We start from the raw sequence: 27,113 nt of genomic DNA on the forward strand, positions 1-27,113 counted from the left end.
TGAAAAAACATTTTATACTCTGTTAAAGGGAATCTGTTGGAACGTTTCACACCACCCTCCCCCCATACATATAGCCCAACTATTTATGTGGTCATATTGCTCTCGGAGAGATAATGATATCTTTACCTTTTTCTTTTTTCAATCCTTTGCTCCTTGACTGAGAAATTGCTGTTTTAATAAATATTCAAATGAGGCTTAAGTGCTCTGGGTGTGTTAAAGCATTTCCAAAGTCTCTGCCTGCCCAGATTTATTTGCTGCTCAGCCCCACTTATCTCTGCTTGACTGACAACTCCACTGGCTTTACTACACAGCCAGTGAGCTGTCAGTAGAATAGAACCAGGGAGGCAAAGACTTTACAAAGTGCTTTGGCACCCCCAGAGCATTTAAATCAAATTTAAATATGAATTAAATAGCGATTTTTCATTCAGGGGGCCACAGATTGCATTTGTAAAAGTGTTATTATATTTCTGAGAGCAAACAGTTTGAGGGGGGCGATGAATTTCTGACGGATTCCCTTTAATCCTCTGGGACCACTAGTCTGGTGTTTTGGCTCTAAAAGGGGTTTTCAACTACTTTGACAACCTTTTAGCAATTATAAAATTCCCAACGTGGAGTAATAACACCTTTACACATTTCTGGCACTGTTCCAGTGACTTTGGCTGAAGCAGAAAATGTAAAGCATGGATCAGAATGGCATAAAAAATTGATTGCCACCTGACAGATACATTGCCATTTACATTCCAATGCTGCCTGTGTTCCTGCTGGTCTCTACCTCCAGTGGAATCAAGGAGAGATTGGCTGACAGTCTTTTCCAGTTTGACAAGAGGGACCATGAAGTAGAGACCGGGGAAGCACTGGAATGCAAGTGGCACAGATGGGTTAGGGTTCTATTGTATTTTTTTTTTTCTTTTTATAGCATTCTGACCATTTGAAAAGCTCCACAGTTGACAGCCTCTTTTAAACGCAATCGTTTTTAAAGCTATTGTATTTAAAGGTAATACTACTTTTATTTTCAACGCAGGCATATGGTGTGGTATTATTTCTGCTTATCAGAATGCCTTTTAAATACTAATATTTCTTTAATATAATTAATGTGTAAAAATTAAAGAATACAAAGAAGCATCTGTTGGAGAAGGAGTGGAGTCATGTACTTATATTCAAACAAACAATAAAAAAGAGATGCCATCCTTGGATGGCTGCTAATAAATATGCTGTGAAGGAAATGTGTTGTGTTAGAGCTTGGATTTAACATCCTGTAACTGTACTTTTTGTGGTGTATATACAGTTATTTAGACCCTTGATTCTTACAGCTGCATAACGTCACTATTTTCTAGCCTGTAATATCCTAATTGATGCAAGATACATAATTCAGTTTGCATTTTATCCTTCACATTACAGCCTTAAACTGTGTAGCAGGGATGCAGAAAAGAAATGCTAGACAACCCAACCCGAAAAGAAAAAAAACTTTTCTGCAACCATCCTTTCTTACTAATAACCAGATTTAGCAGTTTCCCATTGCCTGGCCAAGAATAGTCTACTCCTGTAAATTGAACATTCTCTCCGTGTTGCAGGTAATGAAGGAGGTCCAAGGTGCGCTGGCTACGGCAGCTGCAGATGACAGCAAGCTCGTTCTATTCAGTGCAGTTGGGAGCGTGTTTTGCTGTGGGCTGGATTTTATTTATTTTATAAGACGTTTGACAGATGATCGAAAAAAAGAAAGCACTAAAATGGCTGATGCAATTAGGTGTGTATGTTGTCCATAAGTTGGCTGCATTTTACAACAATTGTAAGCATTGCAAAATTAACTGCTTAACTGTGACCCTGAAAAGGTATTAATCACCAATCAGATTCTACATTTTTTTCTATTTGCACTTCAGCTTCTTTAATTTATTATTATTATTATTCTTTGTTAGTAATGTGACTGCATGCAACTTTGTTTTATGCTTTAAAAAGTATCATTTTTGGGCACACTGTTTAGAGATGCTTAAAAACTAATCTGTTATCTATTATTTATCATCTACAGTATCTAAGTTATTTTTGCACCATGAATAAATTATTGGGGTGTTTTTTTTCTCTTTGGCTCACTTTTCACAGTAAATGACCTATTGAAATAATTATTTGGGTTATTATGGGTGTGTGGTTTCCTAATGTTGGCCTTTTTCCTTAATGTAATATTTGTGCAAGAAAAAAATGTATTTCATACTAAATAATAACTTTTATTTTATTGTACAGAGGTTTTTGTACTGTAACTAGGGCATCCATCTCATACTAGAGAAAAAAAAAGCAGCTATAACCTGCTTCTATTGTCTTAAGGCATGCGACATGTTCCTGCTAAACTGCAGGAGCTTCAATACAGGGACGTCAAGAAACGTCAATTAGTTGTTAATTGTTTAATTAATAAAGGCGGGTAGTAAGGTTTTCATTTGACACTGTAGCTCCTTTACTGTTCAGCTCTTATACAGTTAAAACCAGAAGTTTACATACACTATATGAAAAGACACATATGCATGTTTTTCTCAATATCTGACATGAAATCCGAATAAACCTTTCCCGTTTTAGGTCAATTAGGATTACCATAATTTTTAATATTTGCCAAATGCCAGAATAATGAGAGAGAGAATGTTTTAAGGCATTTTTATTACTTACTACCAAGTCAAGTTTACATACATTTCATTAGTATTTTGTACCATTGCCCTTAAACTGAATGACTTGGGTCAAACGTTTGGGATATCCTTCCACAAGCTTCTCACAATAGTTGGTCAGAATTTGGGCCCATTCCTCCTGACAAAACTGGTGAAACTGATCCAGGTTTGTAGGTCGCTTTGCTCGCATCTGCCTTTTCAGCTTTGCCGATAAAATTTCAATAGGATTGAGATCAGAGTTTTGTGATTGCCACTCCAAAACATTGACTTTGTTATCCTTAAAGGGAATCTGTCACCCCCCTGGGCGATATCAGACCTCTACTATGGCCATACAGGGTATAGAAAAGTAAATCTATACATACCTGTATGGCCCATAGCAGAGGTCTGATTGCAGAGAAAAGCACTTTAATCAATTCTTTTTTCCACAGGCTTGGCATGGGATATGATAATTAAGCGGAGAGGCGGGGATTTAGGGGAATAATAAGCAGATAGGCAGGGATTGCTTGGCGTCCCCTGTGGAAAAAATAATTGATTAAAGTGCTTTTGTCTGCAATTAGCCCTTCTATGGGCCATACAGGTATGTATAGATTTACTTTTCTATACCCTGTATGGCCATAGTAGAGGTCTGATATTGCCCAGTGGGGTGAAAGATACCCTTTAAGCCACTTTGTTACTGTTTTGGCAGTATGCTTCAGTTCATTGTCCATTTGGAAGACCCATTTCCGCCCAAGCTTTAACTTCCTGGCTGATGTCTTGAGATGTTGCTTAAGTATTGCCACATAATCTTCTTTTCTTATGATGCCATCTATTTTGTGAATTGCACCAGTCCCTCCTGAGCAAAACAAGCCCACAACATGATGCTGCCACCCCCGTGTTTCACAGTTGGGATGGTGTTCTTAGGCTTCCAAGCTTCTCCCTTTTTCCTCCAAATGGAACGATGGTCATTATTAGTTCAATTTTAGTTTCATCAAACCACAGGACATGTCTCCAAAAATGAACGTCTTTGTTCGTGTGTGCATTTGCAAACATTAATCTGGCTTTTTTGTTTCTTTTGGAGTAATGGCTTCTTCCTGGCAGAGTGGCTTTCATCCCATGTTGGTACAGTACTCGTTTCACTGTGGTTATTGACACAATCTTACCAGCTTCCGCCATCATCTTCACAAGGTCTTTTGCTTTTGTCCTTGGGTTGATATGCACATGTTGGACCAAGCACATTCATCTCTGGAACACAGAACCAGTCTCCTTCCTGAGCGGTATGATGGCTGGACATTCCCATCTTATTTGTACATGCGTATAATTGTTTGTACAGATGAACGAGACACCTTCAAGTATCTTGAAATTGTACCCAAGGATGAGCCAGACTTGAACAAGTCCACAATTTTCTTCCTGATATCTTGGCTGATTTCTTTCGACTTTCCCATGATGCTACACAAAGAAGCAGTGTGTTTCAGATGTGCATTAAAATACATCCACAGGTGTGTCTCTAATTAACTCGGATGTTGCCAAAGAACCTATCAGAAGCTTCCAAACACATGAGATCATCATATGGGCAGTCCAGAATTGTTTAAAGGCATAGTAATCTTAGTGTATGTAAACGTTTGACTTTGCAGAAAGTAATAAAAATGCCTTAAAACATTCTCTCTCTCATTATTCTGGCATTTGGCAAATATTAAAAATTATGGTAATCCTAATTGACCTAAAACGGGAAAGGTCTATTCTGATTTCATGTCAGATATTGAGAAAAACATGCATATGTGTCTTTTTATATAGTGTATGTAAATTTCTGGTTTTAATTGTATATATGTATACTTTTTTTGCAGACTGACAATTAGTCTTGCAGAAATTTTGCAGAGAACACACTTGCAGGGTTCTATGTGTAGCCAGTGACCTGACAGCTACGAGTAGGTGTGTTCTAAAGATGAGGACATGCCATTTCCACAGTCCTTTATGCTCCTTATATTTCTCAGAGTTTTGATTGCTCTATATGAAAGCATACTTTCCAATGAAAGGGCAGTATTAAACAAGTTTAGGTTTGTTTGTTTTTGCCTGTGCCCTTTTTACACTTTAGATTTCTTTTAAACAGTTTTATTAATTCCATTTGATTCTTAAAAGTTTTCCAATTTATGCAACAGTCGGTGTTGAAACCCCTTCTCCTCCGAAAGCTTACATATTAGTCATTTTGTAATTAAATATCTTAAGAGACCTCACATGCACTGGAAGCATTGCATTACCAACTGTATGACAAATTCAGAATGGCTATCATACTTTTGTAATGTTTTCTTTTATATTGATTGTTGATTATTCTGTTGCAGAGTGTTTGTGAATACTTTTATACAATTTAAGAAGCCAATTATTGTTGCTGTAAATGGACCTGCAATTGGCCTTGGTGCATCCATATTGCCTCTTTGTGATGTTATTTGGGCTAATGAGAAAGCATGGTTTCAGACGCCATACACTACTTTTGGACAAAGCCCAGATGGTTGTTCGTCATTACTGTTTCCCAAAATAATGGGAATTGCTTCAGTAAGTATTGTTTCTATTGATATTAGATATTACATATTTTATATTCTCAGCTTCAGTGAAGAAATTGAAGCTGTTGAGTAGTAGCCTATTAGATGACAATGGGAGAGATTTTTCAATACTGTCTAATTCTTAGCACGATGTTTGTAAAGAAAGTCTTAACCCCATAGCGCTCAATGACGAACACTGCATGCCATGAGCGGGTGTAAACTACCGCTCCTTGCGGTGCAGTGTCTGTCATAGCTTTGAACTGTCACAGCGTGTGCCAGTTCAGTGCCGACAGCTGTCTGTGACAGCTGAGCAGCACGAGAAGGGGTGAAGGGACCGATGCCGTCGGTCCCTGCACCCAGATCGCTGCGATCGGTCAGTCAGAATGATAGAGCTGGAGACGCTGAAATTTCATTTTCAATTTCAGTAGCTGAGCTCCGGCACTAAACAGCCAGGAGCGATGTCAGCGCCGCCCCTGGCTGTTAACCCCCTGAAGCATTCAGGAGACAAGGCAGAGGGCTGGGAGCTCCCTCTGCCTTCAGGTCGGCGCCCCCCAGACGTCATCGCGGGGGCCCGACCGTTGCCATGGTGACCATGTGTCGTCATGACGACCCCCAGGTCACCAAGCTACGGAAAGCTCCTGAGACCAATGCACAGCATAGTCTCAGGAGCTTTCAATATATGTATAATGTGTTGCAATGCTAGTGCATTGCAATACATTATACCTATGAAAAAAGTGAAAGTCCCATAGTGGGACTAAGTAAAAAGTTAAAAAAAAAAACTAAAAAAAAAATTGTAAAAATATATATTTCTTACACTAATAAATACAGATTTTTAGGTAAAAAAAAAATAAAATAAAGACAAAAGTACACATATTTGGTATCGTCACGTTCGGAATGACCCGATCTATAAACGTTTCACAATAGCTAAACCTTACAGTGAACAGCGTAAAAAAAAACACATGAGAAACTGACTTTTCATCATACCGCTGGAAAAAAGGAATAAAACGCAATCAAAAAGACGGATGTATATAAAAATGGTACCGCTGAAAACGTCATCTTGTCTCGCAAAAATCAAGCTGCCATACAGCTCCATCAGCCGAAAAATAAGTTACAGTTCTCAGAATAAAGCGATGCAAAGATAATTATTTTTTCTATAAAAGGTTTATTATGTAAAAGCGCAAAAAATTACATAAATGTGGTACCGCTGTAAAAACACTGACATGAAGAATAAAGCTGCCTTATCAATTTTACCACACAAGTAACAATAACAACAATAACAAAAAAATCCTGAATTGCTGGTTTTTGTTCATTCTGCCTCCCAAAAATCAGAATATAAAGCGATCAAAAAAATGTAATTGGCCCGAAAATGGTACAAATAAAAATGTCAACTCGTCCCACAAAAAAACAAGCCGTCACATGACTGTCGGCCGAAATCTGGGAAAATTATAGCTCTCTAAATATGGCGATGCAAACATTAGTTTTTGCAAAAAAAGCGTCTTTTTTAGTGAGTGACAGCCGTCAATCATAAAAACCCGATATGAATCCGGTATCGCTATAATCACACCGACCCGAAGAATAAAGACTTTGCTCACATTTATCCTGCGCTTTGCGCTGAGTGCTTACATCGGTGTTTCCGTGTAAATCTCTGAAACACGTGATTCAGACGGAACAACTGACGGAAGATTCCCTGTAATGAGGCAGATGGAGGCACTGTAGACGCAGTCTGACCTATGATTTGGCGGTGTCCATCTTTTTAGGCGTAAATAAAAGCGCGGTCAGCCACAGTTTGTGCACCTCTGAAAAAATGGATAGCGCTGTACAGAGGTAACTCTGCTGCCTCATCTCATTATAGTGAATGGATCCCTCAGGGGTTTCATCTGAATCTTGTCACTCGGAGATTTAGATGGAAACCCCAAAGTAAGTGCTCAGCATAGAGCGCAGGGTAAATGTGATCTAAAATGTTATGTAAAATGTTCCCAATAAAAGCTTCACATAAAAGCCCCCACTCAGGTCTGTCATGTGTTAATGGAAATATAGGGGGCTTCCACGTTATGGGTAGTACAAAGGCTCTGGAAAAGCTAAATGGCTCCTCGCCCTCCCCCCAAAAGAAATTCAGCAAGTTCTGTGCTCCCAAATCCAAATCCCCCCGCCCTTCTGAGTACCGCAGTGTGTCTAAACCACATTTAGTGTCCACAAGTTTGGCAGGGGTAATATATCCAAAATGAGGTCACTTGACGGGGGATTTTGCTCTTCCAGCACTTAGGGGCTCTGTATATGGAGTCCACAAACTGTTCTAGGAAAATCTGCGCTCCAGGAGGCAAATAGCGCTCCGTCCCTCCCGAGTGTCGCCACATGAGGTATTGCCACATTGAGCAGAAATTATAGGACACATTTTAGTGCCATTTTTATCCATTATCGCTGTATGAAAATTTAAAATCTGGGGCTAAAACAAATTTTTTTGCGGTAAAAATGGAATTATTTTTTCCTCACTGCCCAGTGAAATAAAATTCTCTGACACACCCTTTGTGTCAGTATGATCACTGCACCCCTAGATGAGTTCATTGAGAGGTGTAGTTTGTAAAATGGGGTCATTTATGGGTGAATCTGCTGTTACGGCACCTCAGGTGATCTCCTAGTGGGTCATGGCACCCTCAAACCATAAAACAGTTACTCTTGTGAAAATAAAAAAATTTGGGGCTAAAAGAATTTTTGTGTTTTTTTTTTCACGGCTCTACATTATAAACTTCTGTGAAGCACCTGAGGGTTCAAAGTGCTCACCACACATCTAGATAAGTTCATTGAGGGGTCTAGTTTCCAAAATGGGGTCACTTGTGGGGGGTTTCTGCTGTTTAGGTTCATCAGGGGCTCCCCAAACCCAACATGGCGTCCGCTAAATATCTCAGCAAATTTTGAATTCAAAAAGTCAAATGGCGCTCCTTCCCTTCCGAACCCTGCCATGCACCCAAACAGTAGTTTTCCGTCACATATTTAGTATCAGCATGCTCAGGAGAAATTGCACAATACATTTTGGGGTCTATTTTTATCTGTTACCCTTGTGAAAATAAAAAAAAAATTGGTCTAAATTTAATATTTTGTGAAAAAAAAGTTAAATGTTAATTTTTTTCTTCCTCATTGCTTCAGTTCCTGTTAAGCACCATAAACTTCTTGAATGTGGTTTTGAGTTCCTTGAGGGGTGCAGTTTTTAGAATGGTGTCACTTTTGGGTATTTTCTGTCGTATAGACCCCTCAAAGTGACTTCAGATGTGATGTGGTCCCTTTTATAAAAATGGTTTTGTAAATTTTGTTGGAAAAATGAGAAATCGCTGGTCAACTTTTAACCCTTATAGCTCCTTAACAAAAAAAAATTTTGGTTCCAAAATTGTGCTGATGTAGACATGTGGGAAATGTTATTTATTAACTATTTTGTGTGATATATCTCTCTGATTTCAGGGCATAACAATACAAAGTTTGAAAATTGTAAACATTTTCGCCAAATTTTTGTTTATTTTACAAACAAACGCAAGTCATATCAAATAAATTTTACCACCATCATGAAGTACAATATGTCACGAAAAAACATCTCAGAATCAGTGGGATCCGTTGATGCGTTCCAGAGTAATTACCCCATAAAGTGACAGTGGTCAGAATTGAAAAAATTGGCCCAGTCATTAACCTACAAAGTGGCTCAGTCCTTAAGGGGTTAAACTGCCTAGTTTATTGAAGTGTCTTATTGCTGTTTGATAAGTCTGTGATATCAGAAGACTGTCTAGTCCTAGTTTACACTACCTTCTGTTTGGCTTTCTTGCACTAGAAAGCCAATTGTCAGGCAAGGCCGGAATGTTTCTTAAATACATCTATAATATAATTTTTGTGGGACACAAGTTTTGTCAGAATTCTGGAGCATTTAATTTGATCCAAACAAATTATTCAGATAATAAGAAAAATTCAAAAAAAATTTATGGTCTTTACAGTCCTCAAAGGTAGATATTGAAATTTGCAAACCTCGTGTGCTGGTAATAAAAGCAACACATATTTCTAAACTAATAGCTTTCCACGTGAAAAAGAAGACATAAGACATAAAAGAGAGGGAGGGAGAGTGGCATTAGAAGTCTACCAGAATATTGTGCACATTTTGGACTTCCAGGTAGTTTATAGTTGGTATCAAATTCTGTTTTATATTTTCCACAACAGTAATTTTTCACTCAGGTCTATAAAAATATATAGTTTAAGGAATGCCTAATATTACAAAAAAATGTAATTGCTTTTTAGCTTTAGCTGCTTTAGATGCATATTATATTTATAGAGAACGGAAATGTTGACCCTAACCACCTGTATGTGTATATAGATAGACAACTGGTTTTATTCACTTCAATAATGCACATGTTGTGACTAGTGTTGAGCATTCCGATACTGAAATATCGGGTATCGGCCGATATTCGCGGTATCGGAATTCCGATACTTTTACAATATCGAATACCGGAATCGGAAGTTCCCATAATGCCTGCGCTCTGCAGTGTCTCTGAAGGATGACAAGCTGGATGGCAGCGCTCAGCTGAGATCCAGCCTGTCATCAGAATGCCATCCCAGCGTGGGAGAATTCTCCTGATCTTTTAAAAGCCGGCGGGCGGTAAAAAGCCGCCGGCTTTTAAACAATCACACAGCCCCATACTGCTTCCCCGCAGCCTACCACCCCGATCCTCCGCTCCCCTCGCCACCCCCCATCCCGATCGTAAGTTAGGACCGGGCGGGGAGCGCAGCACCAAGGAGCGGGGAGCGAAGGACCCGGGCGGGGAAGCCGGCAGTGAAAAGACTTCACCGCCGGCTTTCCCGTTCTGTGCTGCGCTTTCCCGCCGGTTATTTCAAATGAACTGCTGAGGTATCAGGTGATGCTGATCAGCTGTTCATTTGAAGTCGCAGCGGTGCCCTCAGAGGGTTCACGTGAGTTCATGCTTGACTGCATTGCATGAACTCATATGAACTTTCCCACGGCCGCACAGGTCAGCCTCACCTCCCAGACCATCAGACCCGTCATGATTGGTGTGTGTGGGTGTCTGTGCGCGGTGTCTGCGAGTGTGTGCGGGGTGTCTGTGCGTGTGTCTGCGAGTGTGTGCGGTGTCTGTGCGATGTCTGCGGGTGTGTGCGTGCAGGCAGACATAGGCCGATGTGACACTACTACTCCCATCGGCCTATGTCTGTCCCCCGTCCACTCGTGCCAGCAGGATCAGCTCTATGGGAGCAGTAGTTCCCATCAGCCTGATCCTGCTATTTAAATTGCTCTACTGTGTCCCCAATAAATTTTAAATACATGTCATTGGTGGCCAGTGGTTACCTAAAATAAATTAGTTTATACATTACCTGTCCCCGCCGATCGCCACCTAAAATAAAGTAAAAAATAAAAAACTACACCTATACTCACCTAGACACCTAATTCCCCGAAGCCATCGATCTCCTGTAATAAAATATAAAATAATAAACCACAACCTTATCCTTACCCCTCCGTAGTAGTCCACGAGTGTCCCACGATGATCTCCAGTTTAGAGCAGCCACATAGAATGTGACCTCTCTGAACCGCTGCCGCCGCTAGAATGACGGGGCAGTAAAGCAGCCCCGTCATTGCATAAGCGGGTTCGCCGGAGTTCAGGCAGCGCTGCTCCGGTTAGCTCCTTTACAGGAAATTCATGAAATAATTAAAAAAAAATTGACGTGGGGCTTCGCCCTATATTTGTGTCCAGCCAGGTACAGCAGGCAGGAACGGGCTGCGCCCAACCACCATTTGCCTATTTGTACCTGGCCGGACACAACAATATAGGGAAGCCCTTTTTTTAAAAAAATTATTTCATGAAATAATTTAAAAAAAATTGACGTGGGGCTTCGCACTATATTTGTGTCCAGCCAGGTACAGCAGGCAGGAACGGGCTGCCCCCAACCACCAGCTGCCTATTTGTACCTGGTTGGACACAACAATATAGGGAAGCCCTTTTTTTCTTAATTATTTCATGAATTTCATGAAATAATTAAAAGAAAAATACGTGGGGCTTCGCCCTATTTTTGTGTCCAGCCAGGTACAACTAGGCAGATGGGGGCTGGAATCCGCAGCGCAGGGAGGCCCAAGCTTTCTGGGCCCCACCCGCTGCAAATTGCAGTCCGCAGCCACCCCGGAAAATGGCGCGTTCATAGAAGCGCCATCTTCTGGCGCTGTACCCAACTCATCCAGGGCCCTGGTGCGGTGGCTCACTGGGTAATAAAGAGGTTAAGGCCAGCTTGGCATTATCAGCTGGCCCTAAGCCCGAAATTCATGGGGTCACGCCAATATTAGACATGACCACCATGAATTTCTAGTAAAGTATTTAAAAAAAACACAACATCCAGAAAAAAGTCCTTTAATTGAAATAAACACACAATTCTTTATTGTTCTAAATTAAACTCTACTTACCATCACGCCCATTCCAGCTGAAGCCAACGATCTCCTGCAATAAAAGTAAAATAATAAACCAACCTCATCCTTACCTTTCCATGGTTCCCACGACAGCTTCAGCTCTGCTACATCGAGATGACAGGCTGGACCGCAGCAGAACGCTGCCATCCAGCCTGTCATCCCGCAGACACTGAGAAGCGCAGGCATGCTTGCGCTCCTCAGTGTCTCTCTGTGACTGCATCCAGATGAGCCGAGTTCATGTCCAATGAACTCAGCTCACCTCATGCACGTCACTAACAGCGTGGGAGAATTCTCCTGCACTCAGCGCTTCAGCGTGAGAATTTTCCCACGCTGTCAGTGACGTGAATGAGGTGAGGTCATGTCCAATGAACTCAGCTCACCTCATGCACGTCACTGACAGCGTGGGAGAATTCTCCTGCACTCAGCGCTTCAGCGTGAGAATTTTCCCACGCTGTCAGTGACGTGAATGAGGTGAGGTCATGTCCAATGAACTCAGCTCACCTCATGCACGTCACTGACAGCGTGGGAACACGCTGAAGCGCTGAGTGCAGGAGAATTCTCCCACGCTGTTAGTGATGTGCATGAGGTGAGCTGAGTTCATTGGACATGAACTCTGCTCATCTGGATGCCGTCACAGAGAGACACTGAGGAGCGCAAGCATGCCTGCGCTTCTCAGTGTCTGCGGGATGACAGGCTGGATGGCAGCGTTCTGCTGCGGTCCAGCCTGTCATCTCGATGTAGCAGAGCTGAAGCTGTCCTGGGAACCATGGAAAGGTAAGGATGAGGTTGCTTTATTATTTTTCTTTTATTGCAGGAGATCGTTGGCTTCAGCTGGAATGGGCGTGATGGTAAGTAGAGTTTAATTTAGAACAATAAAGAATTGTGTGTTTATTTCAATTAAAGGACTTTATTCTGGGTGTTTGTGTTTTTTTTTTAACTTTGACTATGGGGTTAGTAATGGGGGTGTCTTATAGACGCCTCTCCATTACTAACCTGGGCTTGATGTCAGCTGGCATTATAAGCTGACATCAACCCCAGCCCTATTACCCCACTGCCACCACTACAGGGCAGTGGGAAGAGCGAGGCTAAGTGCCAGAATTGGTGCATCCTGTGGATGCGCCATTTCTGGGGCCTCTGACGGCTGGTGTTTCTAGCCTGGGAGGGGGCCAATGTTCATGGCACCCTTCCTGGGCTATTAATGTCAGCCCCCAGCTGTCTGCCTAGCCTTTGCTAGCTATTAAATTAGGGGGGTCCCCACGTCATTTTTTTGAGGGGGTCCCCCATTTTAATAGCTAGTAAAGGCTAGGTATTCATCTGGGGGCTCATATTAGTAGCCTGGGAAGCTTCTTGGGTATTACCCCCTTCCCAGGCTTCAAACATCTGCCCCAGCCGTCTGCTTAACCTCCGCTAGAGACTAAAATTAAGGGGAACCCCACGCCAATTTTTTTTTAAATTAATCCTTTATTTTAACACTAAATGACAAGTACAGTAAGCAACACTGTCACTGTACTTCATATATATGTGACTGACATGTTTCTATCTATCTAATCTATGTGTGAAGCTCTATTCTGTCTGTTATAAATTGTCGGGTACCGCTGCTGAATTGCCGGCCGGCTTTTTTAAAGAGACAGTGCATGAAAACACAATTATTTTTTAAAATAAATCCTTTACACTAAATGACAAGTACAGTAAGCAACACTGTCACTGTACTTCATATATATGTGACTGACATGTTTCTAGCTATCTAATCTATGTGTGAAGCTCTATTCTTTCTGTTCTAAATTGTCGGGTACCGGTGAATGCCGCTGATGAATTGCCGGCTTTTCATGTAATACATTCTACATTATTCTTAGTTGTTTTACTTCATGTAGAATTAACCTACAAGGAAAGAAAGGGTTTATTTTCATTCCGATATTTGTGTCCCATTGACTTTCATTGGTTTCCGGTATCGGAATCGGCGATATCCGATACTTCTTGGGTATCGGTCCGATCCAATCCGATACGATATTTCCTGATATCGGAAGGTATCGCTCAACACTAGTTGTGGCCATCTTTAATTCATTTTGTTTGTGTAATGATTTTCAGATGATTTGTGGAAATTGCAATTACAAATCTTGAGGTCTTGAAAATGTTACTTGTAAGATAACTAAATTGTTTAAATGTTATCACCCAGTGGTTTTACAATTAAAAACTTAATTTTCATGCAAAGACTTCTAATAGGGCATGTTATTTTGACTTTTACTATGATGTGAACACATGATAGTTATTTGATATTGATATCCATCGTACACTTCTACATATAGTAGAATTACTTACAGTAATAATATACTTTACTGAGGTGTGTAAAACCAACATTTGTAACATGCTTTTAAAATGTATTTAATAGTTAATGAAGACCCGTCTCCAGGTCAACAGTGTCCATTTTTTTGTTCTTTTTTTTCCCGCTGGTCCCCTGAGTATTCAATTTTTTTTTGTTTTTGTATTTTTTTTTTCTTTTTTGTTCTTTTTTTTTTTTTTTTTAATCTGACATAGGTTGTGTGCCCACGATGCGTTTTTTAAGCGTTTCCGCAGTGGCAAAAAAGCTGCAGAAACGCTTAAAAAATGCATGGTAGAAGGCCTGCTATGTTCCCCAATGATAATCCGCATGTGCTGTGCACATGCTGCGGAAATTTCCGCTGCGGATTATCATTGCGAAAAAAGACGCCAATTATTTTACGGAAGTACTGCGTTTTTGCCTCCAGTGACTTGCATTAGACCGCATGGATTATGCATCACTGCTTAAGTATATGCGCATTCCATGCGTTCTAATGTGCGGATGGTACCCAGGTCTAGAGAAGAGGAGACTCTCCTCTGGACCTGGGTACCATTGAAAACTAAAAAAAAAAAAAAAAGAATAAAATAAAAAATAAATATATACTTACCTTCTGGCGGTGCGCTCCTCCTTGCTTGGCAGCAGTTCGCGATGGAATGAAGGACCTGCGCTGACGTCAGTCATGTGACGGGTCACGCGACGCTGACGTCGGCAGGTCCTTCAGTGTACCGCTGTCGGCAGCTGGGACGGTGAAGCAAGCCAGCGCGGGCCATCGGAGGGTAAGTATATTTTTATTTTTTGATTCTTTGACATTCTCTCGGGTCACACTATATAAATCCATGCCATTTGCATGGATTTATATAGTGTGACCAAGTTGACAAGCACTTTCCAAGTGATGCTAAAATCGCTTGGAAAGCGCTTGTCAACCCGCATGCGGAAATGCAAGTGAAGAACGCTTCACATCCGCATGTCCCTGGCAGGAAAACGCATGTACAATCCGCATGCGTTTTTTTCTGCCAGATAGATGCAGAAACGCTCAGGAAAAAATCCTGAGCGTTTCTGCATCGTGGGCACATAGCCATACGGTCCCAGAGTTATGGGCTCTTTTTATAGAGTTTATTTTTTTTTTTATGGCATTTACCAAGGGGTGATGATTACAGGGGATTAATGCAGAACAGTTTAAATGCACGATCCACCAGAGACTTCAGGAGACCCCTGCGTTTGTCATTGCCCAGCGGTCGGTGCTCATAGCAAGTGATCGCAGCTTCTAGTCTCCCATGTAGACTATTGAAGCTAGTGAAAATTAAAAAAAAAAATGTTTTTAAAATTATTAAAAAAAGTAAAAGGTGGAATCACCCCTTTTTCGCCCCATTCAAAATAAAGCAATAAAAAAAAAAATCAAATATACACGTATTTGTTATTGCTGTGTTCAGAATCGCCCCATCTATCGGTATAAAAAGAGAATTAATCCGATCGGTAAACTGCGTGACAAGAAAAAAAAAATCAAAACTCCAGAATTACTTTTTTATGTTGCAACATTGCAATAATAGGTGATCAAAATATCGTACCTACCCCAAAATGGTATCAATAAAAGTGTCAGCTCGGCGCACTAAAAATAAGCACTCACCCAGCCCCAGATCCCGAAAAATGGTGACGCTGCGGGTCTCGGAAAATGGCAGCTTTTTTTTTTTTTTTTATTATTATTATTATTATTATTATTTTAAGCTATGGATTTATTTTTTCACCACTTAAATGAAAAAGAACCTATACATGTTTGGTATATACAAACTCGTAATGACCTGGAAAATCATAATGGCAGGTCAGTTTTAGCATTCAGTGAACATGGTAAAAAAAAAAAAAAAATCAATTGTGAAATTGCACTTTTTTGCTATTTCACCGCACTTTGAATTTTGTTCCCATTTTCCAGGACACGATATGGTAAAACCAGTGGTGTCGTTCAAAAGTACAACTCTTTTACCCCCTCACCCCACTCCACCCCAAAATAAAAAAGCCCTCACATGGCCATATTGACAGAAAAATAAAAAATTATGGCTCTGGGAAGAAGAGCAAAAAACGAAAATCCAAAAACTCAAGGTGGTAAAGGGGTTAAAGAGTAGCTAAACTTGTTTTATCTTTTTATTCTTGATCGGCCTTTGCAAAGTTGTGAATCTTTGTAATGTTCTCCATTACTTTTTTGCTTTCTGTTCTCGCAAAAACTGCTCTAGCAGGAGTCTGTACTTTAAAATATGAACTTGCTTGTTTAGAAAAACATTTTTAATGTTACTCTAAACAAGATTTTATATATTTTGTTAACTGTTGGATAATTTTAACATCATGTTATAATATGATATGAAGATTCAATTTTGGTGTATATGTCTAGCAACATAATATATTTTGGATTGGATTGTGTTTTGATTTTTCTAATTAGGTGAACAATTGCAAAAATTGTGGTCATTTGAGCAAACATTTCATTTTCTTTCTATTTAGGCTAATGAGATGTTACTTAGTGGAAGAAAACTGACTGCTCAAGAAGCATGTGCAAAAGGCCTTGTATCTCAGGTGTTTTGGCCTGGGACATTCACTCAAGAAGTAATGGTCCGCATTAAGGAACTTGTAACCTGCAATCCCGTCGTAAGTGAATCTGATGTTATGACTATTGTACTTTCTGGTTGGTTGTAGATGAAGTGGAAAATATTCATTTTATTTTTCCTTGTTGATCAGGTACTTGAAGAGTCCAAAGCTTTAGTTCGGAATGTCATGAGAGGAGATTTGGAACAAACAAATGAAAAGGAGTGTGAACTGCTTAAAAAGATTTGGGGATCTGCTCAAGGAATGGACTCCATGTTGAAATACTTGCAAAGAAAGATTGATGAATTCTAAAAATCCATTGCTTTTTTATGAAGTAGCCTTGAAACACTTAAAGGGACATTTGCACCCATTGCGATACCTTAGCTTATTTAACTTTTTTTTGTTTTTTTCCTCTTCCTTTTTATTTTTTACGTTTTGAACAAAAATCTAAAGCCTGCTATCAATTCTTTCCAGGCATAAGCAGGATATGGAGTATACTTGCATCTTGAATTCTGGAAACCTTGTACTGAAAGAAGTTGAAAAACCTGTGCGTAACAAGGAAGTATGGAAAAAAGCATATTTTTTTTTTGTTCATAAGATATATATATATATATGAGATTCTAAAAAATATATATTTAAAATGAAAAACGGGTAGCAGCAAGCCCTAACTTTCATTGCCCACTGAGGTTGGACTGTGGAAATGCTTTTGTGCATAAGAATGTAAAATACCTCAGACATGGACTTTTTATTATTATTTTTTTTTTTTTTTTAAAAGAACATCATCAATTCCCATAGGACTATATCTGTGTACGGATGACTTTTAACAAGCCCCCAAAAAAGTATGTGTGTACTCAGGACATATGCTAATAAAATGGAAAGGATCTTCATATACTTTCGGGAACATGTCTAGTTCATTTTACGTTAGCATGATGAAACCACTGTCAAGGTATTTTCCTTTGTGTGATGCAGTATTAGCAGGTCACTGATTTATCTGTTGTTTAAGGGTGAGGTTCATTTATTCTTCAGAGGCAATTTTATATAGCTGTTTAGTTAGAGTAAAATTTCCTAGCTGTATTACACCAAAAATAATTTTATGTTCATACATGTATAAATGTTAGGTCTCACTAGAATATATTTTATTTAATAAGTTAATTTTGGTACACTATTAAATTGCAAAATACCCACCTCAAACTACCTTTTTTTTATTAGGCGTGTTCTATTCAATTCTATTGCCTTTTTTAATCGATACACTATATAAATCCCAAATATATATTTTACTTTTCTGTATAGTTTAGGAGTGTCTTGTAAATATCTGAAATGTGCCATCAATTCCCGGAGAGGGTCATTGATTTGTGACTACAGATATATAATACTCTGGATACTAAAATATCTGTGCTTGCAATTTAGCTGAATGTATGGAGAAAAATAATCCACATTATTTTTGTACAGTTTTTACTCCAGACTTTACCATTTTCCATTCTTGTCAGAGAATTGCTCTGTGTAAATCTGCCTGTAGCTTGGGTTGGTAAAGTATTTGCATTCATTGGACCTATGCTTCTGTTCTAAAGATTAAATATATATATAAATATATATAAAGTGTACAGTCTGTAAAGTTTTCTAAAATATACAGCTGTGATATTGGCTAAAATAAAACTAATTTTTCTTAACTTAATTGATATTGTCCTGGCAGGCTCCCGTGATTTATTGATCTGTGGCTTTAAAATAATAATGTTTGATAGGAGGTTACAGCATTTCTTCCTGTTTTACAAGCAGTATCATAGAGTAAATATCAGATATTATAATGAAAGCTTATATTGTTTGCTGTTGTGGCTCTTTTAGAGGAAACCTGTTGGTAGGATCAACCCTCCTAAGCTGTCTATATGGGCATGTAGGTCCTAGAATGTTCAATAAAATGAAGCTTCATATCTGAGATCTGATGTCTTATTGCAGAGAAATCTACAGTTTTCTTAATATGTAGATTAGTTATTAAGATCTATGGGCCGACATACATCTCCATGAGAATCTGCCTGTTAGAGCTTATTTTAAATGAATGGAGGCATTAGCACTGTGAGACATGTAATGACTGACAGTCTGCTCTCATGGTCTAGATGTCTCACACTAGTAACTCCCCCTTTCATTTAAAATGAGTTCTGGGGCAGTATCTCGGGGAGATCTGTGTCTGACCCATAGATCTTAACAGCTCATTTACATATTAAGAAAAATGTGGATTTCTCTGGAATAAGACCTTAAATTGTAGATATTAAGGTATTATTTGATTCAAGTTTCTATGACCTCCATGTCTATAAAAGAGCAGCATGATGGCTCAGTGGTTAGCATTGTTTCTTTGCAGCGCTGGGGTCCTCGGTTGAAATCCCACCAAGGACAACATCTGCAAGGAGGTTTGTATGTTCTCCCTGTGTTTGCGTGAGTTTCCTCTGGATACTCCGGTTTCCTCCTACACTCCAAAGACATACATACTGATAGGGAACTTAGATTCTGAGCCCCAATTGGGACAGTGATGCAGATGTCGGTAAAGCACTGTGGAATTAACGGCGACATATAACTGAAGTGAGTAAAATAATAATAATATAGACTATAGATTCTACTGACAGATTACCTTTAATGATGTTACAATGCTCATCAGTGCATATTTTAAAGGAGCAACAAATAGTCGTCTTCTAATTGGCTGTACTTAGGATAGCATGTTTTTCACATCATACAAGGAATTCTTACCTATTGCATAATATTTTGTACTTTGGAGCACAAAAGTCTCCTGGATTTTGGAAATTTTTCATTCTTTGGGCTCTTCAACATTGAATATTAAAGCTAGTCAGAGCTATCCGTTTATCAGAAGAGTCACTGAGAACAGAGCAAGGCAAATCTTAGAAATTCTCCATGGTTGCCTTGTGAATCCATTAGCAAATTCTAGGTTACTGTGTACCACATTCTGTAGTCCTAACAGTCTGAGGAAAATGTGAATACCATGCAGAAATGATTATTATTGGAATTGCTTAAATGGCTAAATCAGGCATTTCATAGTAACAGTACAATTGGCTTCCTCAACTATCTACTTTATAGAGTCTGCAGTATTATTTTTATGTTCCCTAAGTGGTTCCTATTCTTGTTTCATCACCTTTTGTGCAATTGCTGCATATGAAGAGATGGAAAGTCCCCTGTTCTCATGATTTATGGAAGTCCCAGTGGTTGAATTAATATCAGTCACAATAGTGTATTAATGAACTGAATGCTGTAAAGCAGACCTGGGCAAAGTACAGTCCGCTGGTCACATGCGGCCCTTTGGCTGTTCCAGTGCAGCCTGTAGACTGGGACAGCCAAAGGGCTTTGTATTGTGGCGTCCAGTACCATGCAGCCACCCTCTACCCGGCGCCTCACTTTCTCTAATATCTGCATCCTCACGATACCAATGAATACAATGATGGAACGGGGAGCCATCAGCTCGCTGTTCCATCATTGAGCCTGAATGTCTGAGAGCGCAGCAGGCATGATGATTTCACTACTGTGCTTCAGTACACAGTGCTGACAGGAGCAGTGGGGGAACAGGGTCAGGCGAGTAATTTATTTATTTTTTTAAACATTTTGCCGTGGGGGGACGGGACATGATATTGTGCAAGGTTGCTGTGTGAGGATACAATATTGTGTAAGGGGGTTGTGTGGGGACATCATTCTGAGTGGAGGGTTTTGCGACAGCATAGTACCCCATTTTTATTGGGGGCTGTGAGGAGACAATGTTGTGTAAGGGGACTGTGTGGGGACATAATACTGTGTAAGGGGGCGGAGTGGTGATATAAATATGTGTGGAGGAACATAATACAATGTAGTGAGGCTTTGTGGGGACATCATACTGTGGAGGTGTGCTGTGTGAGGACATCATGCAATTTGAGGGTCTGTGTGGTGACATACTATGTGGGAAATCATACTGTGTGCAAGGATTGTGCGGCATCATACTGTGCTGGGAGCTGTTAATCAAAACATAAAGGCTGGATTACAGGAGCAGTGTGATTTACTGCTTTATATAAACTTTATAAAAAGTAAATTACATGGTTTTGATTTATCTGGTACAGGTAAGAATATATTTAAAAATCAGACCTATCGTAATATGTATTAATACTAATAACTAGTCAACAGACTTAACTCTACTTAATTTTATGTGATAAAAATTAATATAAAACAATAATAATAAGCAAAATTAAGTGTCACTATATCTCGTGGCACCTTGAGAAAATTAATTGCCCACCCCTGCTCTAAAGCAGTCTTGATAGTAATATAATACAAACTTAGCATAGACCTTTTAAGATTAACCCCTTCATCCCCGATGCTGTTTGCACCTTCATGACCAGTCCAAATTTTACAATTCTGACCACTGTCACTTTGAGATACTAACTCTGGAACGCTTCAACGGATCCCACTGATTCTGAGATTTGTTTTTTTTGTGACATATTGTACTTCATAACAGTGGTAAAATTTATTCGATATGTCTTGCATTTATTTGTGAAAAAAAATGAAATTTGGCCAAAATTTAGCAATTATCAAACTTTTAATTTTTATGCCCTTAAATCAGAATTAGGGGTCTTTCACATGTCTGTGTTTCGAGTACGTGTGGTGTCCGTTTCCAAACATACTGGAGTCACTGACACACGTAGACCCATTCTAACATGTCCATTTTTTATCCGTAGCACGGGCCGCTAAATGTCCCGCACACGGATGACACAATAAAACTAGTTTATAGAAAAAATTATTATTCGGAGAGCTATAACCTTTTTATTTTTCCACTGATTAAGCTGTATCGTGGTTTGTTTTTTGCCGGACAAGATGATGTTTTCAGCAATACCATTTTCTCTAATAACCCCCCACGACAGCACCACAGGAGGATATCACCCCGCCCTAATAAGGACAGGAAACACAAAGAGGTCAAATAGCCCCTCACTCATCCTCCCTCCAATGTTTTTTCCTGTCCCTATTGGGATGAAAAGGTCATCCTGCAGTGCTCTGTGCCGGCGGAAGACACCAAACCTCACATGATAGCCGGGTTGCCGAAATCGATACCATGTTCTCCCTATGGCTGCTCCTGTCTCCTCCAGGACTCAGCACTTGCCATCCAGTCCGCGCCCGCAGGTAAGGTCTGGTGGGTACTAGGTTGGAGGCCTCCTGGAGCTCCAACCTGCCTCCTCCCCCCTCCTCATGTGGACTCCGGGGCAGCGCGGAACGCTAGAAGCTGCGGAGATCTCCACTTCCGGTCTTCGCAGCATGTGGAACACTCCCTGGGCACCGGCATTGACGTCAGATGCCAGAGTTCCTTCCGGCAACGTCACTTCCGGTCTGCGTTCCAAGCTGGAACGCATAACTATAGATGAGGTCCTGGGGGAGCCAGAGCCCTGTAAATGCTGTATATCCGGCGTGCATTCCACTCTGGAATGCTTAAGTAAAAGAAAAGGCCCGTGATGAGCAAAATTGGCGGGATAACCGCCAGTATCTCAGGATTACCTCTTACACCTGGACATGGGGAAGAGCCTCCTCTAGGAAGAAAACTGCGCGGGGTTCGGTCGCCTACGTAAGGCCCTGGACAGAAGGCACCCTAAGGTAGGGCCAAACCTTTTGTGATATACACATGGAAGGGGTAAATTTTTCATGCTCCAGCAGAGCCGGCGCCGTTCCAGTCTCAGTAAATCTCGCATTGGGGACCTTTCCTGGGTGCAGGTAAATGGTATACTGTCATATTCCTTCTCCCTCTTTTTGAGGGGGACAAGGATCCTGCACCAAGGACTAAAATTAGCCACAAATGCGCTATATGTGAGAAAAAGCTGTAATCATCAAATGGGAAACCACTGAGCCAGAAGTGTACAGAGAAGATCATTAGAGATGAGCAGCCGTCCCTAATAGAGGAAATTAAGGGAATAGTTCAGGAAGTTCAATCCTCCATGGCCTCATTCTCCCTTCCCAACCCCAGTACACCTCTGAGGGCTAAGAAAAGAAAGATTTCCCAAGAAGAGGTCAGGGATTCAGATTCTCAGGATGAGATGTCCTTACTAGAAAACGTCCTAGAGGAAGGTGAAGTAAGCCCAGCAGAAGAGGGCCAAGAAAGTAAGAAATATTAATCTGAATATATGAATATATTGCTCTGAATATATGGAGGAACTCCTCACAGCGGGAAGAAGGACTATGGAGGTGGAAGAAGAAAAAACACCTGAACAGTTTGAGGAAATGTTTGGTGGTCACTGGTCCAAAAAGAAACTGTTTTCCCATCCATAAGAATATTCAAGATCTGATCTTAGAAGAGTGGGACTCCCCGGAGAAACGACTGAATATACCGGCGGAATTAAAAGACAGATTCGCGGTGGATGAAGAAACCTCCAAGTGTTGGACTGAACTACCGAAGGTTGACATTCAGGTAGCCAGGGTCGCTAAGAAAACAACGCTACCATTCGAGGACTCTTCATAGCTGAAAGATCCTCTGAACCGTAAAATGGACAGTCTTCTAAAGAAATCCTGGGAGATGTCAGCAGTCCTACTGAACACAAACGTAGTCTCCACATGTGTGGCACGTTCTATGTCCAGATGGCTTAACCAGCTTGAGGAACATCTTAGATGCGTCAGCAGAATCCATGAGGGTCGCAGCTAGGTTATCAGTCTTGTCCAATTCCACAAGACGTGCACTTTGGCTGAAGTCCTGGAGTGCAGATGTTACATCAAAAATAAAACTCTGCTCTATTCCCTTTCAGGGGGAATATATGTTTGGGCCCGCTCTTGAAGATCTGCTGGAAAAGGCAGCAGACAAGAAAAAATCTCTATCAGAACCCAAAAATTATAGGAAGAGACCCTTTTGTCCCCCTCAGGAACAAGACCCTCAGTACAAGGAGAAAGGGCAATCTGGTCGGTGGAGCTACCCCAAAGGAGGAAAAGGCAGGAATATTTTTTTCTTACAGTGGCAACGACAACACAAGCCATGACGCCAGAATGGTAGGAGGCCGTATTTCAAAGTTCCTTCCCCAGTGGCGGAAAATTTGCTCCAACCCATGGATCTTAAAATCAGTCCAGAACGGAGTAAAGATCGAATTTGCCTCTTATCCTCCACGACGAATGAGAATGACGCACCTATCCTCTCCAAAACCAAGAACCGCTTTGATGTCCGGTCTGAGGGATCTGCAATCCTCGGGAGTGATCTCCCCGGTTCCAGAATCAGAAAAGAACAGAGGCCATTATTCCTGTCTTTTACTTTAAAAAAACAAAAACAAATGGCGTCTACAGAGTCATAATAAATCTAAAGCCTCTAAACCAATACTTTTGTCTACAGAAAATTCAAAATGGACCTCTATCAAGTCAACAGTCCCCTTAATTGGACGAGAATTCATGATGGCTTCCATCGACCTACAACACGTGTACCATCACATCCCTATTCATCCAACATACAGGAAATTCTTGAGATTCGCAGTAGTCCAGGGAAAACAGATACTACACTATCAGTTCAATGTCTTACCATTCGGAACAACATCAGTACCGTGAATCTTCGCAAAGATTATTGCGGAAGTTGTAGCCTCCATCAGGAGAGAAAATATATGCATTATCCCGTACCTTGACGATTTCATAGAATCATAGAATGGTAGAGTTGGAGGGGACCTCCTGGGTCATCTGGTCCAACCCCCTGCTCAAAGCAGGATTCACTAAATCATCTCAGACAGATGTCTGTCCAGCCTCTGTTTGAAGACGTCCATTGAAGGGGAACTCACCACCTCTCGTGGCAGCCTGTTCCACTCATTGATCACCCTCACTGTCAAAAAGTTTTTTTCTAATATCTAATCTGTGTCTCCTCCCATTCAGTTTCATCCCATTGCTTCTAGTCTTTCCTTGTGCAAATGAGAATAAAGATGATCCTTCTTCAAAGTGACAGCCCTTTAGATATTTGTAGACAGCTATTAAGTCTCTTCTCAGTCTTCTTTTTTGCAAGCTAAACATTCCCAAATCCTGTAACCGTTCCTCATAGGACATGGTTTGCAGACCGGTCACCATTCTGGTCGCTCTTCTCTGAACTTGCTCCAGTTTGTTTTTGTCTTTTTGAAAATGTGGTGTCCAAAACTGGACGCAGTATTCCAGATGAGGTCTGACCAAAGAGGAGTAAAGTCCGATAATGACTTCACGTGACCTAGACTGTATGCTTCTGTTAATACATCCCAGAATTGTATTTGCCTTTTTGCTGCTGCATCACACTGTTGACTCATGTTCAGTCTCTGATCTATTAGTATACCTAAGTCTTTTTCACATGTACTGTTGCTTAGCTCTATTCCTCCCATTTTGTATATGCGTTTTTCATTTTTATTGCCCAGATGTAGTACTTTGCATTTTTCCCTGTTAAAAACCATTCTGTTAGTTACTGCCCACTGCTCCAGTTTATTTAGGTCTTTTTGAATCCCCTCTCTCTCTTCTCTAGTGTTAGCTATCCCTCCTAGCTTTATGTCATCAGCAAATTTAATCAGTTTACCCTCAATTCCTTCATCTAAATCATTGATAGAGATGTTGAATAATACAGGTCCCAGGACAGAGCCCTGTGGTACCCCACTTGAGACATTCATCCAACTGGATGTGAAGCCATTTATGACCACTCTTTGAGTCCGATCACTAAGCCAGTTTTGAATCCACCTAACAGTTGCCTTGTCCATTCCATACTTGGTCATTTTTTCAATAAGGATGGTGTGAGATACTTTCTCAAATGCTTTGCTAAAGTCAAGATATACTATATCTACAGCATTTCCCCGAGCCACCCAGTCAGTGATTCTGTCATAGAAGGAAATTAAGTTAGTCTGACATGACTTGTTAGTTACAAACCCATACTGACTCTGGTTAATCACTTCATTCTTATCCAGGTACTTACATACATGTTGTTTAATAATTTGTTCAAAGATCTTTCCTGGTATAGAAGTCAGACTCACCGGCCTATAGTTCCCTGGGTCCACCTTCTTCCCCTTTTTGAAGATAGGAACAACATTTGCTCTACTCCAATCTTCTGGGACTTCTCCTGTTATCCAAGAATTTTCAAAGATTATGGAGAGTGGTTCTAAAATTTCTTCTACGATCTCCTTCAGTACTCTGGAGTGTAATTCATCTGCACCTGGAGACTTGAACTCATTTTTGTTAGCTAAATATTCCCTCACAATTTCTCTGTTTACAGATAACCTGGATTCTTCTATTCCTTTAATAGAACAGTGAAGATCAGTTGATGTTACATTTTCTTTCTGAGAGAAAACAGATGGAAAATAGCAATCAAAAAGTTTGGTCTTCTCAACATCCTTTCTTACCATTTCACCATTTTCATCCTGTAAAAATCCTATAGCATCTTTGACTTTTCTTTTACTTTTGACATACCCCCAAAATCCTTTTTTATTGCTTTTGACATCTCTTGCAAGACCATTTCCGGTGACTACGTCTTGAAGGTCATCAAGAGAATGCCAAGAGTGTGCAAAGCAGTCATCAGAGCAAAAGGTGGCTACTTTGAAGAACCTAGAATATAAGACATATTTTCAGTTGTTTCACACTTTTTTTGTTAAGTATATAATTCCACATGTGTTAATTCATAGTTTTGATGCCTTCAGTGTGAATGTACAATTTTCATAGTCATGAAAATACAGAAAAATCTTTAAATGAGGTGTGTCCAAACTTTTGGTCTGTACTGTACGCTTTTCTAACATACAATGCGACACCTCCTCGTTTATCAAGTCTGTTTCTTGCAAATAAGTTGTATCCTTTTAGCCTTGTATTCCAATCATGTGTATCGTCCCACCAAGTTTCAGTGATTCCAATGACATCATATTCCTTTTCCTGCGTTAGTAGTTCCAATTCTCCTTGTTTGTTGCCCATGCTTTGTGCATTTGTATAAAAACATTTTAGTTTGTGATTGGTTTCTCTTCCTCCCATATTTTTATTATTTACATTTTTTTGCCTTTGTTCTTCCTTTCCAGTTCCAGTAGCAGAGATCTCAATAGTATTTGTCAGCTGTATATCTTTTTCTATTTCCTATTGGTGAGTCCCTCAACATCATCTCTGCTGGAAGACCTACAAAAAACAATCCAGATCCTAACATCTCTGGGATGGTTGGTAAATCAGACCTGATCCCTTTTACAGAAAAGAAATTCCTAGGCGTCCTGCTAGACTCCTAGAAACAAACCTCTTTCTTACCAGAAGAAAAACAGATTCTGTTAAAATTCAGAATAGCTGTTCTACGATCATGGGGAAAGATATCTCTAGGATTCGCAATGTCTGTTCTGGGCTCCATGACAGCCTGCATACAATCAGTAGCTTGGGCCCAGGCACACACCAGAGTTCTGCAGACATATATCCTCGCACACTGGGATGGATCCCCAGATACCTTAAACAAGAAGATTCTGATACCATCTCATGTAAAGACATCCTTAGCCTGGTGACTCTGACCAGAAAACCTAAAGACTGGAGTTCCTTGGATTCAGGACTAGAGATGAGCGTTGTTCTACTCGAACTGTTCGCCAATCTCAAATTCGAGCTGTTTTGGGCGGTGTTCGAGCCGTTCGGCGAACACGAACAATTTGAGAAAAATTCGGCTGTTCGAGGTTTTGTTCGATAACTGTTCATGCACCAAAATCATAACTGGATTTTTTCTCAGTAAT

The 27,113-nt window shown here is 40.3% G+C and overlaps 1 protein-coding gene across 1 annotated transcript in view; it reads left to right on the forward strand.

The window, feature by feature from the left end:
* The window catches only part of CDYL (chromodomain Y like), an 81,924-nt gene extending 63,785 nt beyond the window's left edge, over positions 1-18,139 (forward strand). The window contains exons 4-7 of the mRNA XM_073678716.1: positions 1,572-1,744; positions 4,955-5,165; positions 16,387-16,530; positions 16,621-18,139. Coding sequence (XP_073534817.1) covers positions 1,572-1,744; positions 4,955-5,165; positions 16,387-16,530; positions 16,621-16,779 — 687 coding nt within the window. The 3' untranslated portion in view covers positions 16,780-18,139. The remainder of the gene's footprint in view (positions 1-1,571; positions 1,745-4,954; positions 5,166-16,386; positions 16,531-16,620) is intronic.
* The last annotated feature ends 8,974 nt before the right edge of the window (positions 18,140-27,113 follow it).

The sequence above is a fragment of the Phyllobates terribilis genome, unplaced genomic scaffold, assembly GCF_046119375.1.
Source record: "Phyllobates terribilis strain yellow unplaced genomic scaffold, ASM4611937v1 Scaffold_4__5_contigs__length_816908805, whole genome shotgun sequence".
In the NCBI taxonomy this organism is placed as follows: Eukaryota; Metazoa; Chordata; class Amphibia; order Anura; family Dendrobatidae; genus Phyllobates; species Phyllobates terribilis.